We start from the raw sequence: 17,460 nt of genomic DNA on the forward strand, positions 1-17,460 counted from the left end.
ATATCAATTATTGCAAGCTTATATATTTGCACTAATTTTGCACTTTGATAAAATGTTTTGCTACTTTTGACTGAATAAAGGAATCATTTTCTTCCTCTTTCTTCTACCGACATATTGTGGTTTATTGTATCTGCTGGAGGGGTTAAAGCAAGCAACATTTATGAGCCTGAAAAGTTCTCAAGGAGGAAATGTGTGCAAAGTATTGACTTAAGTATCATATGAATTTAAAGCTGCTCTCTGCCTGAAATCAGGCATGGTGCTGATAACTGTGCCTGGTGCAGTAATGTCAGTGGCCACCGGGAGGCGACACCTCTCGGCGTGCAGCACGGAGGTCTTTCATTTCTATGGGCTGCACTCCTGACGCAGAGCATGATGGAGCAAAGCGGTGAGCCACCCCACAACAACAACAGCCCGGCCGGGAATGAAGCTCCTGCCTGCGGCCTCCACAGTAAGCGCCTGAAAGAGCTGGAGAATGCCGCCCTGCAGACCACTTTGATATCGCGGATGGAGACGGAATCTGGGGCGGACGCCGGGAGCTGGACGGGGCAGCAGTCCGGGGAGGACGAGCGGTCGGACGGCTCGTCCTTGAAGCACCGGTCGGCCCCTCCGCAGCTCGGCGCGGACACCGAGGTGGAGGAAGCGGAGACGGAAAGAGACGTGGCCAAGGAGCGGGTCGAAGAGGAAAGGACCCTGACGGACCATTTAAATAAACGACTGCTCTCCTCGTTTCTGGAGAAGCTTAACGAAAGGGACCTGGCGCTTCCCGGCGTGCAGCGCCTGGACTGCGCTGTAGCGGACGAGGACTCCAACAGGGCCGCAGACGAGTGGTGAGGCACCGGGATGAAGACCAGCAGCAGCAGCATGGAGGTGGGCGAGGGATTCAGGACTAATGTGCACGGAAGCACAGTCCCACAACGTCAAAGACTGACCTGCAGACATGCCGACCAAATCATTCCGCAAGATAAGAGTGTCTGGAAATGTCGTGCTTACTTTTGTAGAGTGAGAATGGGTGAAATATTAAGAAAATGCAATAAATGACCATAATGTGATATGAAGTTCTTTTGTACTCATTGGTTTCATGTATCTGGCAGCCATGATGGATGTGCGGCAGCCATGTGTGTTCATCTGAACTTTGATGTGACATTCAATCATCACCAGGTGTCAGTATACACTAAAATAAGACTTTACTGCACCATAACGTCCTCATTAATGGCTGCATGTAATCACATAGTCTCTGATCCTCAAGTGTCATTTATAAGGACCTTTTAAAAATGAAAATGAAGTTGTTAAAACAGCAGGGCAAAAATTAGAAGTATGTTTTTTTCCCCCCCTAATATAGAAGTAGATGAAGTAAATGTAGTTGTGAGGAAAAGAACATTAAGTGACTTTCTTTAAGCCTATTTTAATAATTAAATAATGGTTGTAGCCATTTGACCATATAGCTCTCTAAACACATGACAAACTTTTCATCATAATGATTTACCATAACTTAAAAAGAAGACAAAAAATAATATTTCAAGTAAAATAATTAATGAAATCCTAATTTTAGCAACATATTTACAGTTATAATAAATGTTAATTTAAAGCTGTGTTTGCAACACTATTCTCAATTTGATGTAGCCAGTATCTGCAGTATTTTTGGTATTATTTAGCTAAAAATCCCATAATTAAAAGTCTTTAACCCCTTACTGCCTGAATTTATTTACAATTATATAAAAAAATTAATTATTTGTGTTTTTGCATTCAAGCAGATGCTAAATGAAGTGGAGATTGTTAATTTGAATATAACATAGCATAGACTAGTGCAATATAATAATAGTATAATAAAATATATTTGTACATACGGATAGAATATATATATATTTATTTATGTATGTATGCATCTATGTATATATATATACATAGAAGATGCATCAACCAGCATTAGTGGGATACAGAGGCCACCTCAGCTGCATCAAGACCGGAAGAGGTTTGAGGCGAATTCGCGACAACAGGCAACAAGGGGTTAAGGTACCACATTTAAGGCAATAAACTACTAAATATACAACTTCAAGATGTTACACACCCACGAAGACATTAAAGTTACATCATATAACACTAAAATGCAAATACTGCCTTTAAAAATAGGATCTTGTACATAAAACCCAGGACATGCGTGACCCAAGTCGCGAAGCTGCTATCACCAACTTTCTCCTGAGAAACAGACACTCATAAAACTGGATCCTCCCTCACCGATAGCAAACCTGAACCATATCAGACACTTATCAGTTATCTTAATGAGTCGTCTGCATGTGCTGTTCTCCCTAAAGCCACCGCAGGCCTTTGAAGAGCCGGAGAGTGAAGTTACGACTGGCTGTCATTATCTCAGTAGCCATCACTGAGGCCCACACGACGCTCTCACAGGAAATGATTTATGACCCCACTGCTATTCTCAACATTAACAGACCATTTCAAGCGAACTGAAGATGTAGTCACATGCAGACACACACATAATGTTAAATATATTCATTTTATTGTTGTTATAAAAGTAATAGAAGCAGTTAGTGCTGGAAGTGAGCTTTAGTTAAGGCCAGATTATGTAACTGGAGCTGAACAGTGGCAGTTGTTCACATACAATAGTGTAAAGCCATGAACTCTGAGTGGAAGAAACAGTTGAATTACTGTTAATGCACACAGACACACACACATAGGCCACACTCTGCCCATCACATATCCATTAACTGTGGCTGGAGAGCAGGTGTGCATGGCTACAGATATGGGACATACCAGAATCAAAGTCCTGACGAAAGAGCCTTTCAACATTAAAGGAATTCAAATAACACCAGAAGGTATATGATTGGAGTCAATGTGTTCTTTGGTATAATCATTAGGGCCTTCGTTATTCAGTTACATTTGAAGGATTTTTTTGCCTTTTGTTTGCATCTAAATGTAGCTTCAACCGTGGGGCAGACTTAAACTCCACAAAGAGACAAAAACTAAGAAGAGTTGAATTGAACAGGAAAAAAAAAGACCAGACTCAAAAAGTTTACTGTGACCAGAGAGGAAGTGCAATGGACATTAGAGCTGTTCTGAATAAAAACTTTTAAGCTGTCCAACACCTAAACCCTGAGCGGTTGATAGTCTGCTGGCTCCCCTTCTTTTCCACCTGCATCTTCTTTATGCAGGTCCCTCAAAGGCACAAGCTGTGGTTTATCTGTCACCTTGTCTCTCTGCAAAAAAACACCAAGAGTCTGGTTTTGAAAACTCGTCCCCACAGGAAGAAGTGAACACATATTCACACACATTGAACAATAATACCTCGGCACACACTCCCTGGACATGATTTTGATTTTAAAATCTTAAGTTTGACCAGTGTTGAGACTGCAGTTGATGTAGATGTGATCTGCCATACGTTACATACATTTAAACAGTAAATGTGCTTCTAACTGAAGAAAATCATCTGCGGTGAACAAAATAAGGACTCTAATATTGCAATTGTGTACTACATATGTGTGCAAATGATTTATTCATTCATTGCTTTACCTGGTTATTGCTGTTCAGGCTCACAGGCGGCTGCAGCGTATCGCAGCACGCACTGTGCAGAAGGCAGGGAAACATCCTGGACATCGTTCCACTCTTAAAACAAACACAGTCAGCCAACACGGTCACATTTGTACACGTAGTGTCATCAAACAAATCTGCTCCAACATGATCTGTTGACGATGATAAAGGGGTTTGAATCTGGGATACAATTTGGACAAATGGATATATAACATTTTGGAACAAAACCCTTCACGTGAACCTCTAAGGTCAAGGTGTGTCTCCTTGCCCAAGGTGATACAAAGATAATTTTTCATTCATAATACAATTGGCAAAGACAATCATGAATTTATGATATATAGAACTTACTCTGCGCTCTGATGGGACCTCTACTTGCTTTTTGTTCAGATCCCACCATAACAAACCCTCTTTAATATGATTCCTCTTTGTTGCTCCTGTGTGTAGAGAAAAAAAAAACAATAGTGTTTGCTCAGTTTTCAATGCAGTTTACTAAAGTTAATCACCACTAATAGCAACAGCCGAGAATGACAACAGCTGAATCAAACCTCTGTTATCATACAGCTTAATCAAAAACATTACAAGATTTACTTGCACTGCAGCTGTGTTGGATTGCACTGGGTTTGGATTGGTGCATCTAAAATAGTATCTAATAGTATCTTAGTATCTTATCCTAAGTAATGTGTCATCATGTGTCAACAGTTTTCACTTGTGTCTTTGGTCTTTTTATCTTCTTACCTGTTGCGTAGCTCACTATCAGCCCGACTAGCACGACTGAACTAGTCGCCATGGCACCGAAATAGAGGTAGGACATGGAGTAGAAGTTATACAGGCCCCTAGTTTGGAAAAAAGGTCAATTTAATTGCTGTAGCTATGTTTGGGCTTACGTTATTTATTTTATTTCATGAATTCACTGACCCTGGGTTATCGGGGTGAAGCTTGGTGGAGATGGAGTGTTGGTCCGGCTCAGAGCCGCTGTTCAGGGTGATGTTGCTGGCACCACACTTACCTGCGTAGCTGGGCAGGACACCCATGGTCTCCTGACTGGGTGGGTAAAGAGTTGAACCAACAGCCAGCCACAGAGAGACACAGAAGCCCACTATTATTCCTGAGAACGCCCCCTGAAACACAAGTGCAGCTTTTAAAAGATGACATGTGGCAATATGAGGCAAATGGAGAAATCTTAGCTCTGGGTACCATAAACAAATATTCACAATAAAATATTTAAAGAGTTTTGTTGCAAAATGAAATGTTTTACATTTAGGAAAAGAAACGTGTTCATATGAAATGATCAACTCTATCAAAATCAAGATGCAAGCATAAAACATCAAACATAAAATCATATAAATCACTAACCCCTAACATTAGTGAAAGCAGTCCTGAAATGGATTCATGCTTGCTTCAGGCTGCTGAGGAAAGCTAATGATTCCAAATGTTTCTTTTACCATTTATGTTTTCTCAGTAAAGAATTTTTAAAGACTTTAACATATATCATGCTAGAAGCCAAGTGAGAAAAAGGAAACCAATCTTTCTACAACTTTTGTGAGCTCTTAAAGCTCTTTTTTCATAAGCAGGCAACAACCATGGCTACTGGCTTTTACTTCAAGGATTTAGAGTATGCCCATTTTGAACATATCCAATAGAGCAAACTAACAAACTACAGTTTACAACACAGGTCAAATCAAGCCACTCACCTGCTTGTTTGTAGCTGGGACAAACATCCCCAAAATGAATACGCCCAGTATGGGACCGCTGACTACACCCATGACTGTGAACGATCCCTGGATAGAGAAGACAAAGGCATTTCTGGAAAAGCGATCAAACACACCACTGACACTTTATCACTGAATACAAAGTAAATTTTATGCTGCGGTTCAGTCTGAGGTCCAAAAATTAGATAAACAAACTTCACAAAGGGGCCTTTGAGCTTCAAGATTGAGACAATACTTGCTATTATGGTCATATATCATCTATTCTTCTATTATGATTTTTGCATCATTGTAAAATTCCAATTGAAATACCAGAAAAGTAAACGTTTCTCAGCAGTCACATGGTTTGTATGAGACTTTCTTAACTGGTTTTGCCAACAAATAACTATCAAACATTGAATTAATCATTCATCAGTAATTGAATGAATTACTTTCTGTTGAATGCTTGTTCATTTTATATGCAGGTTGCTTCAAGTCTGCACAGTGTGCTCCATATAAAACTCTTTTAATGCTACATTTTTACAGTGGATGCGAGGTTTCACGATGGATTAAATATCATGTCAATGAGTCATATTTAGATATTATACCTGAAGAACTCCCCAGTCCAGGAAGGAGGAGAGAGCAGCTACGGTGATACAACCAACTCCATACAGGAATGCTTAAAGAAAAAATAGAATTAATACTGAAATAATGCAAATATCTGTGAAAATGTTAGATTTTGCATTTAACTTATTTCCAAACCAGAACAACATTAAGTGGTATCATCTACTATTAAGCCAATGCAAAATATGAAATGTGATTTCATGGTAAAAACTATGATTTGTACTCTAAAGAGTGACAGTGACAATGACAAGCTATCTCCTATCATGACTTCATCTTTTTGGTTTCAAAAAGTGATTTTAAGAAAACATACATAAGAAAAGCAACTCATTTAAGAGCACATTTTCAGTGAGAATGAACCTACACAGTCCTTTGGAAACAAGGATCAGTTTCTTCTGGGTCATGTGGCGCAGATGAGGTCGCAGCAGATCCTCCATCGTCACTGCAGCCATTGCATTGATACTTGTGGAGGCCGTGCTGTGATAAAGACACGTGGTCACGTGATGAACAGCTCACTGGCCATGTCTATTAATATTAATATCTTTTTTCAATGAATTACTCTCACAACCACCAAGAATATTTGTCATTAAGGTTTGCACAAAACATGACAGTGAAAGTTCCAGAGAAAATATAATTAAATTGCACTTGATTATAATCCTGTACAAAAGAAACATTTAAAAAGACAACTGCATGCACAGATGACTGCCACAGTATTTTTGGTTCCACAATAGAGGCCAACAAAACTACAAATGTTCAAACTGCACATTGCGGCATTGTGGGGCTGAGATAAGTTCCCTGCAGTGGTAAAAAGTACTCATATTGTTTAATACAACTATGTAAAGATACTCTATTACAATTAAAAGTTCTTTTTGGAAAATCCTACTTCAGAAAAAGTACAGAAATATCATCAGAAAAATTTCAATTATCAAAAATAAACGTACACATTCTGCAGGAAAACAAGTGTTTTGTAAGTGTTACATTATTATTATTATGACATTATCATTTTCATTCTATGAGTAAAATTTGCTGTTGCAGCTTCTCAGGGTGGCTTCTCAGCTATTTTACATATGGTTCGGTAGTTTTGTCCAGTGGTTCCCAACTTAGGGTTCACAGGATAAATCAGAGATAATTAATGGGGCAGGAAAAGAAATGTTCTGTAAATAAGTTTGTATTCCTGTTTTAGCCTTTAAAGCTTTGGTTTTGTGAAATATTGGATGATTTTCCCTCTTTGAACCTCTACCAATAAAACCATCTGAGATATTTAAAGGGAAGATGTGGTAACAGGTAACTATAGCTGTCAAATAAATGTACTGTAAGTAAAAAGGGCATATTTTCCTCTGACATGTAGTAGAAGAGGTATAAAGTAGTGCTTGATTATACTTAAGTGCAGTACTTGTGTAAATGTACTTAGTTACCTTCCACCAACAGTTTCCTGTAATGTTAGAATGATAAGTTAAATTTAGAGCGATGACATGACTGAAATACCTCAGAGTCCCACTGTATGCACAGGCAAGGAACAGACCTGGGAAGCCAGGGTGACTTGTGAATATGTCCAACACGAAGTATGGCATGTACTTCATCAGACGAGAGAGTGGGGGAAATGGTGAAAAAGTAAATGTCTGTGTTAGAAAAATACATTATTTTTTGTTTTCAGAATAAAAATCAAATCCATTTTGTAAAATAATTATCTCATCACAGTCTTGAGCCACCAACGAATAAGAGGCAGAGTTTTCTGGACTGTTTGACCTCATATCAAAGCACCGCTGTGGCAAACAGCTTGATCAAACATTTGAGGTGTAAGGGACCACTCTATGTAGCCCAGTCAAACTTCAAACATTCATATAATAAATTATGGATTAAATATTTAGCAAAGGCTACATTTTTGTCTTTCAGTCTGAACAATGGAACACATGGGAGTGGATTAACAACCCATCCATCCATCCATTTTCTATACCGCTTATCCGTCAGCGTCGCGGGGGGAGCTGGAGCCTATCCCAGCTGACTTCGGGCGAGAGGCGGGGTACACCCTGGACTGGTCGCCAGCCAATCGCAGAGCCACATATAGAGACAGAGACAGACAGACAACCTTTCACTCTCACACTCACACTCACACTCACACCTACGGGCAATTTACAGTTACCAATTAACCTAATGTGCATGTCTTTGGATTGTGGGAGGAAGCCGGAGTACCCGGAGAGAACCCACGCTAGCATGGGGAGAACATGCAAACTCCACACAGAAACACCCCGGGTTCAAACCGGGATTCGAACCCGGGACCTTCTTGCTGTGAGGCAACAGTGCTAACCACAGCACCACCATGCTGCCCGGATTAACAACCCAGAGACCTCAAATAGAAAACCCAGGCATGAAAACATGAAACGTGAAGTCCAGTAAAAGCGTGACCTGCAACGGCTTTCAAAAACTCAGTATCATTTGAACACTACACAGTATCATGCGCTAGTCATCGGTCAATATGAATATTTTTTTCTGGGGTGTCTTGAGTACCAGATCTGGGGCAGAAATCCTTCCAGACTTCAGGGGATCACAGTTGATGTAATAAGCAAACATGACAATGCCGCAGGTTGCTGCACTGCTCACAATCAGACACAGACCCACTTGGTTCACAAACAGCGCCCTGCAATAAAAAGCAAACATTATTACAGTAACCCAGTTTTACTGTAAGCCTTACTCCTGTGGGAAAAGTTCAACGCCAGCTTTGCCTGATGATGTTCTTTCATCATAGAGTCCATTGTTTCAAGCTATTTGGAGAAACCTGAATGGCTGTTAGACCTTTTTAATGTAAATGTTGAGAAATGAGATGCTCATTGATGCCTTGCATGTAAATTAAAGGCCTGGCTGTCAACCTAAAGTATTGTCACCTTCAACAAGAGATTCTCAATGATCAAAAATTCATTAAATCGTTCATTCATGAAGTCAAAGCAGACAGAGTGGTGACTTAAAGCAACATTATGCAAATATTTTACCTCCAAATAACAGCTCAGTCATTTTGATGGTACTCATTATAGGAAGAATAGTGCTTCTTTCGTATCCGAATGCCCGTTCTTGCACTTTGTAACTTGAGTGGCTACATGGTACACCACTATGTTGCTCACCATGAATCTATATCTGTGTTTTCATAGTAAGAACCTTCCCCAGGAACTAGAAACCTTGGGGAGTGTGTTTCCAACACATGAACCAGGGTCTAAATTTAGCTCCAGTGACATTATTTTAACCAGAACATTTCAAAAGCATTGGAGCTTTGGTTGTGGGGCTTGCAGCGCCAAATATTTCCCAATAGTCAAGCACTCTCAGCATTTAAGCCACTGTTTTTAAAGGCAGAATGAACAGGATTTCTCCAAAAACAATGTATAGACTCATCACTTATGATCTACTAAAGGTGTGCAGCGGTGTCTGTATCTGCAGAGACTCTGCTGCTCTTTGCCTGTATTTTCTTATCAGTTTGCTGTGCTCGTGACAGTTGTGGAAATCAGTTTCATTTCAGTGAGTAACACCGCGCAGTGTGAGATCAGTATTCTGTGAGAAGCAGCGCCCGGGTTATGTGGCTCTCTGCACTCTCTGCACTCTCTGCACTGTTTGTGTCAAAACTGAAGGTCTGAACCGCAGGGTAGAGCAGAGACCCCAAAGAAATCAGCCTCGCTTCGCTATATTCTCACAAAATCTGGCAATTCAGCACCTTCCCTCAGGGTTGTTGTGTGGAGGTGTGGACGTGTCTGTTTGTGCTTTAGAATGTAACCACTATGAAACAATCAGAAAATAACTCTCTTCCTCTAACTTACTGTTTTGCTCTTGCTAAGGCCATTCCCTCTCTCCATTGGCTCTCTAGCTTGCTCAACCACCACTGCCCTCGTCAGTGGACTAATTTGCATAATCTGCGACCTTCTTTAGACTGTGGTAGGAATGCAGACAACAAAGGGCTAAAGGAGTTCCTAGATTCCTGGGTGCACATGCTTTCAGTTTTCCTTTATTCTCCGGCCTGGTCTTATGTTGAGGTTTGTTCCTTTTCGAATATTTTTCCTCTCATTAGAATAGCGCGCTACCCTTCATCACTTGGGTATCAACAAAATTAAATGTACCAGCATCCTGTAATCACCATTTGTGGAATCAGAGGTTGCTGTTGCTGCTGTTCATTTTAAGTTTCATAGTGTTGCTTTAACCCCTTTCTAAATATTCACATTTACTCCAATCATGCTATTCCTTAGATGTCAGCACCACATGAAAAATCTTACGTGGAAATATCCTTAAGCCAGAAACGGAACAACTACCATGTTCCACTTTGTCTCTGACATTCCTCATAGTTTGCACATGAAGCAAATTGGTCTTTACATGTGCAGGAAATGTGAAATGGTAATGTCATCCTAGAACTAACAGGACGTGTAACTAGTGAAACTTTGCTCTCAAATATTGACTATTAAACATTCTACCCTCTATCCAAACACACTTAACATGTCTCTTTTCCCTGCTTTAAGGAATATTGGTGCCATCTAGACATTTGCCACCATTTATTCAAAAAGCATGCCTCAGTGGCTAATTCCATTTCTGTGTGTATTGTTCGTGATATTTTACGTTTTAATAGTTTTATTGTGAAAATAACAAAGCTGATTAGGGGGCTTGTTTGGGGCTGTGCTTGCTTGCTTGCTTGATTGATTGGTGTCTCAGCCTGTTGTGCTCAGGTGCAGTGGTGTTTTCACTCGTGACGAGCTGAGCTTTAACATACGGGCGGACTTCAGGTGCTTAAACTCTATATGAATGACGAGCATGTCTTCACTCACCACTGGGCATCTCTCTCTGTTCTGCAGGAGATGTAGCGCTGGACTTGAGCTTGGTTTACCCCGTACATGGACAGCCAAACCAATGCACCCCCAACAGACAGGCTCCAGAAGGTATAGCGCTTTCTCGGGTCAACGTCAAAACTGGTGTAAAACATTGTTGAGTCAATGACACTGGACTCTTAGCGGCCTCTGTCAACTAAAGAAGACTGTGAGATGTGGTTGAAAGGTCAAGGAAAAGCTCGTAAGTAGACCTTGAGTGAAGATAGCTTTTGTCAAACTTCAGCTTTCTGGGTTAAGAATGAACGTTGGTACTTAACTGTGATAATAATTCATTTATGTTGTTGGAACAACTATATACTAATTTGGGATTTTTCATAAAAGGCCACCAACACCGTGAGATAATCTTAAATCATCATCAAAAAGGAAAAACTTGAACTGTTGTAGGACTATGTTAAGATGCTGAGTACCGTATGCTGCACACACAGTAATGTGGGGTTAACCAGCTATTCATGTGTTGAAATGGAGGAAACAAAAAAACTTGTTTTTACTCATTAAAATTAATACGTGATCCATTGTTGGCGATCTCCAGTACCATTGCAGGACCACCAACCAGAATTGTGCCATAGATGAAAATGGCCACAAAGCCCGACAGCATGACAATAATCTGAAACACGTCGGTCCAGATCACAGCTTTCATGCCACCCTGTGACACAGCGATGAGGGATGAGAAAGACAGACAAAAACGCAACATCTGAGACTTTTACGAAAACCAAATAAGTGGAAAATGAGTGAGTTTCGGAGTCTACATAGAAGTCTGGCCTGTGCGTTGAGAACTCCAGGAAACCACCCAAAAACTACAGGGGAGGAGATCTGTGCAATCCTGAGTCACTAAGAGGTGTGTCAATCAGTTATAAAAATTCTCAGCAAGTGAACACAGGAAAATTGACCATATTGCTGACATACATGGCTTGATTTTCAAATTCACTTACATAGGAGTCGTGCATCTTAAAAGGAAGGGATTCCTGCCAGACATGCAGCAAACTGCCAATAAACATTTCAGTGTGTACATCTGGGACTCAACAGAAACTTGTCCTGTCTGATTAAGAGCGCCAAACCAGACAGGTGATTACATGTATGGTGTTAATGGAACACAAATATCCTTACCAGTGTGGTGTACACGGTGCAAATGATCCCAGTAGAAAACAGTGACAGCCACATGTTGAGCCCAGTAGCTGAAATTGAAAAAAAAACAAAACAGTGTTTATGTGTTAATATGTAATGTCCCTTTAATTTACCACCCCATTCTTAAACTATAGAAGTTGACTAACAGTGTCTGGAGAGCACTCAACACTTTATGATCAAATGTGTGAGGTGTGTCAAGGTTTATTAAAGCGAAAACAAATCATTTTATGAAATGTTCATTCTCAGTGTTTTGAATATCTTTAAATATCCCACCGCAACAGGTTCCACTGAGAGTTTTCACACCACGTTCATATTCTCATATCATTATTCAAATTTCTATTCAAAGTTCTACAGTGAACGAAGGATCTCTTAACATGAATACACAGATGATGCACTAGTTTTTCCCCCTGCGTCCAGCTTATCTTAAAGTAAAAATCTCTGACAAGAAACGTACTCGCATGCTGTGATAAAGTTCTGAATTCATGGAGAATGTATTGTATGTGTTATTGGAGTGATGAACCAAATACCAAAGAATTATGGGAATAATAAGCAAAATGCCAAATGATCCACATAGGGAGAGAGGCATCAGCTGAGATCCTCTACCTTGGTTGAGTATCAAGGCAGGTGCATAGATGACAATCCCTGTGTAAAGCAGCTGAGGAACGGAAACACAAGGAAATCAGCAAAAACAGTCTGACAAAGCAAAGACAATTCACTTGACAAACTGAGCCTGAGCTTTGTGATGACTGCCTTACCGTCGCCACAAGAAACTGGACGCTGCCCAGCAGCTGCATCCCTCTGCCAAATCTCATCCTCAGATACTGTGACAAGCAGACAGCCGGAGTTATAACACGGCGGAGTATCTCTGCACTCATCCCTCATCCTTCCACGCCTCTTATATTCATTCGTTTAATGTTCCGCAGGTGCATCTCAGCACTGTGTCAGAGAAATCCTGACCCTATTTCTACACTATGCTTGATTAGAAATACTGTTTTTTTTGGATAATTCTTCAAGAATGTGTTATTTCTGAAAAATACAAATTGACATTAGATATTTGCAAACAGGTTACATGGAACTGAAATATATATTGTTTTTTAACTAGACCACACGCTCAGTTCATGATGATAACTGGAAGCTCATTCTGACCTGATTGGTGCTGGTGATGCCCAGTCGAAAGAAAACTGGCAGGAACAGGTAAGCCGTCAGCAGGGAGTTGATGCTCTGTCCAAGGCACATGTATAGGAATTTAAAGCCATAACGAGAAGCCTCAGAGGGAACACCCAGAACCTGGATTGCGGACATGAAACTGGCACAGAGCGACATCCCAACAGGCACTGCTGGCATGCTGCGACCGCCAGTGAAGAAGTCATCAGCACTGGTGTCCCTCGAGCTCTTCTTCAGGGCCTGGAAGAGTCCGATGGCCATAGAGACCAACAACATGGTAGCAAAGACTGCATAGTCGGCTATGACGAAGCCTGACGTGAATGGTTCACTAGCAGCCTGCTCTGCCATTGTGATACTTTGATGCCCTTTGCTTTGCAGTTTGTTGTATCCAGATGTTTGGTGGATCTGTCAGAGGGAATATGGGAATTAATTACCATACAACAACAATTTTTAAACCTCACATGTGATAATGTGCAACAGTAGTCTACCTTATAACAAGTCAAAAGCGAAAGCGGGGTATGACTGGATGTAGTCATTTGTAAATTTTCTGGCGATTTTACTACTTTGATGTGTGTGGAGAATAATGTTTTGTATTTGTTACTTCATGTTATTTCCCCAGAGACAGGACGAAAAAGATTTTACGGCGCAGCTGTGGCTCAGGACGAGGAGCAGGTCACTTGTTGGTTCGACCTCTCCCCCACAGGCCTTTTAAAGTTCTCCTGGGAGCCTCTTGTAAATAAGCACAGATATATATACGCTTCAGGACAGGGTTTGTGTCTCCTACCAACAATCAAAGGAAACAATGTAATCAATCAAATGCAGTCAAAGCTGTCTTTTGACTAATCTTTCGCAATGACCACTGTCTTTCCCTAACCCAAGTTTTACTCATCTAATCCGCATTAGCATGACTACATTTTTCTTACCAAGACCACAATCTCTCCCTAAACATACCGCTGGTGCGCCTTTGTCTCACCATTGCTGAACCTGACCAGAAAGATGCTCCTGTGGGCTGCTTTCAAATGCTGTTTGTGTAGTTATGAGGAGTGGTGATTTTTAAATGAATGACTAGACTGACTGCTTTGATTATAAATCCATTATGAATAACTTACAATATCACAAGACTCAGAGTAGTTTCAGAGAGAGTTTCAGATAATTATATTTATTGTATATATCTTTTCCCTGATTGAAACTTGGCTTTATGATTCCTTTAGTTTTTCTTGCAATTGTAAAATATATAAACTTGAAAAAATGGGATCTTGACTCTGAGTATATTTTCCAAGTGCAAATTAAGATTTAATTTAATTTGGAAAAAAGCTGTATGTTCTGTAGGAAGGCTCCAATCACAATATCCTCAAGTTTTAGGAGGTACATTACAGTGAATACGTTTATTAGATTCAGAGTTTATTAGGGTACCAAAATATAACCACGTGTTACATTTTTTAGAGTTTCAATAAATATGTTTTTAAAATATTATTGTGTTTTCTTAAAGTGTCAATTCTCTGAAAGTTCCCTGCAGATTTTTTTGGTTTTCAGCTCAAAAAGGTGATATAAAATATCACAAGACTCACCACTGGTATTCAGTCAAGTTGCCTCCACTCACTGAAAGAGGAATGTGCTGACAGTTTTCTTCAATCCCGCAGCAGCTGCTTAGCCTCCATACCTTCCTTAACACAGTGTGAGCAAGTGTGAGGCGAGTGAACATTCCCTTGAAGAAAAAAAGCAGGTGTGCAGGTGTGTTTGGTGAGAGGGTCAGGTAGGTTACGCAGTCGGAAGTTTACAGTGCATGACCAAAGAGAAAAGGATGGTCAAGTAGCTGCTGAGTGTGGAGAGTAGCCTTCTTTCTGCACACTTTCTGTGTTTGTGTGTGTGTGTGTGTGTGTGTGTGTGTGTGTGTGTGTGTGTGTGTGTGTGTGTGTGTGTGTGTGATGGACATGTTTGAACACGTTTGTTTATGTGCGTGCTTATGAAAAGTGGAGTGATCAAAAAGGGGGTGGAGAAGAATGAGAAATTAATGATTAAGTAATTGTGTGTGTTGAAAATATGGCCAAGACTATAGTCATCTCACATTTATCAAACATTTCACAATCCTCCCTAAAACCTGCTCTGCAGAGCATTAATAATCCTTCTTTGCAGCAGAATATCAGCATTGATCAGCATGAACTTACACCCCTTGGAGAGGTTTTATTAGAAAGTGAGTGCTCTCTCTATTTTATGAATTGTTTATCAAATTTATGACCCCTTCCCTTACTTTATCCGAGTGGTCTCTGTGAGGAATGAACACACTCGACAGAATGACAGGCTGATGTACGTACAATCAAATGTGGAAAAATTAAAGCTACTAACATTAGATTACAAATATGTTAGATCTCTCCACCAACCAGTACGATTTTCTATTTTTAATGCTGATTTGCTCAACAGTGTAATTATCAGTGTAAGTCACACTCACTCACAGCTTCTGTCCTTGACCCCACGCCTCGCAGCTTTCTTTAGGTGGTCTTTGACTGCTGGTCATAATGGAGCGTAACATATCGAAGCACATAGCTGTTGCTCATTAAGCTTATTGGTATCTGCCCATGTTAATAATTTAGGGTCATTTATTAACATTTTGATCAGCCCCTCTCTTCTCTCATCAGGATTTTAGCAGCTGGGCAGTCAGAAGACACAGTTTAGAGAGAATTCAGGAAATTCAGCTGGAATTATAAAAGTAAGAGTATTTTCAAAATACCATAAAACAAATCTGAGCAGAAATTACACTTTTGCCTGCCATTAGGTCCTTTAATCTACAAACATGTTATCTGTTTCAAGTGATACGCAGGTGACAAACAACTCTCGAGCTTAGTGTCATCTCGTGATCCAAACCTTGCTGACAGTTTTGCAAGTAACATTTTAGAAATCAGCATTTGGTGGCACAGACCATAAGGAATAACCTTTGACAACAATTAAAATGTTAAAGCTCACTTTTATTCTCCCTGTAAAATGGTGAGGATCTGTAAATCAGGTATTGCTATATCGATGTCCACACCATACCACATCATGACATGACAGAATAAGATAAGATGTCAAATAAAGTAAATAATAAAACGGACATAAAGAAAAATCCATAAAACCAGTCTAGCTGTTCTATAGTCCTTGACTATAAAGTCTCTGTTATCTTTGGTCTGGACCTTGAAACAGCCAAATGTGTAGTGTTATGAGATCTAAGGCAGTATACAGATCTGTTACATAAGGTGGGAGGAAAAAGGGGGTAAAAAGGGGTTTCTTGAGAAAAAAAATGTAAATCAATGCCAAGGAAATAAATGTAGCAATGAAAAAAAGACATGATATGATTCACCCTGAGCTTTAACACAATGTAGAATAATCAACACTCAGCAATCAACAATTACTACAGGAAGACATCAGTAAATTTCTGATCAGAATCCATGAGAAATAACCTCCAGAATCAGCCCGATGTGACCTTCCAGTGGTGGTTGGCTTCTCCAAACAGGGGTTTGACCTGCGCAGCTGGGTCAAGAAAAGACCCTCAATTACCCTACGTCCTTGTAGAGACATTAATGATTGTTGGGTTTCACCACCCTCCCTCATAAAATCATACTAGTTATTCAGATAGACACAGCATAACAGAGTTAAACTGCAGACGAAGTTTGAAAAGGTGTTACACTTGAAAATATTTATCCAAACTATTATTCAGTTTATATTTAGAAGATATACTATAGAACTATAGAAAATTAGAAAGATCTTCAAGAGGAAAGCAAAAGTTTAATGCCTGACAAAAACCTAGTGATAAATGGAGGAAAAATCAGAAAGTAAGGAAATATGTAATTATGATATTGAAATGTTTACAGTTTAGAACAGGTGGTTGTGTTCACAGCTGTAACAGGAAACTGCTAAAACCCTCAGTGCTGAACAGGGAAACCGCAGTTGTCAGCTGGTTCTCTTTTCCGTAACGTCAGATGATTTCTGCAGTCACTAGAGGAAGGCTTTCATAGATTTCATTCACTTGTGACTCTGCGAGCTGCCATATGTTTTTAGATCAAACTTAAACCTCAACTAATTTAATTTGTTGTTTTTTTCCCTGCTGTCTTTCCCCCAGATCTTCAGTTTCACACAGACTTGCATCCCAGCAGAACATTATCTTTTTAGGAATGCCTCTGTTGTTGAATGATTATAGCGCATGCTGCATGGTTTCATCCGTCACGGGTAACCTTTGTTTCTCATATCGATCGCTCTCGCCATTTCCTGTCGGCCTCTTCGCTGTCACGGTCCAATAAAGGGAAAAAATATACTAATCTTAAAAAACAGTATTTTTTTGGACCCAGCAACTGGACCTCAACCTGTTATTCTAAATAAAAGCTCCACCTTAAGCTCCACCGTAGTGTTAATTACGTCACACAATACAAAAGTATTGAATGGAAGAAAGCAAATGTTGTGCTTGATTGTGCTTTTATATATATATATATATATATATATATGTATTCTTT

The 17,460-nt window shown here is 39.9% G+C and overlaps 1 protein-coding gene across 1 annotated transcript; it reads right to left on the reverse strand.

Moving 5' to 3' along the window:
- Nucleotides 1-3,098: 3,098 nt before the first annotated feature.
- slc5a5 (solute carrier family 5 member 5) lies at nucleotides 3,099-13,303 on the reverse strand. The gene is made up of 16 exons (XM_070832222.1): nucleotides 12,965-13,303; nucleotides 12,574-12,639; nucleotides 12,422-12,473; nucleotides 11,801-11,868; nucleotides 11,185-11,339; nucleotides 10,637-10,777; nucleotides 8,352-8,481; nucleotides 7,332-7,420; nucleotides 6,211-6,323; nucleotides 5,834-5,904; nucleotides 5,232-5,318; nucleotides 4,456-4,658; nucleotides 4,276-4,373; nucleotides 3,889-3,974; nucleotides 3,523-3,615; nucleotides 3,099-3,209 (listed from the first exon to the last, which is right to left on the reverse strand). The coding sequence occupies exons 1-16, from the start codon at nucleotides 13,256-13,258 to the stop codon at nucleotides 3,099-3,101; spliced, it is 1,857 nt and encodes a 618-aa protein (XP_070688323.1). The 5' UTR covers nucleotides 13,259-13,303.
- Between the last annotated feature and the right edge of the window lie 4,157 nt (nucleotides 13,304-17,460).

This window comes from Pempheris klunzingeri, chromosome 6 (genome assembly GCF_042242105.1).
Source record: "Pempheris klunzingeri isolate RE-2024b chromosome 6, fPemKlu1.hap1, whole genome shotgun sequence".
Classification (NCBI taxonomy): Eukaryota; Metazoa; Chordata; class Actinopteri; order Acropomatiformes; family Pempheridae; genus Pempheris; species Pempheris klunzingeri.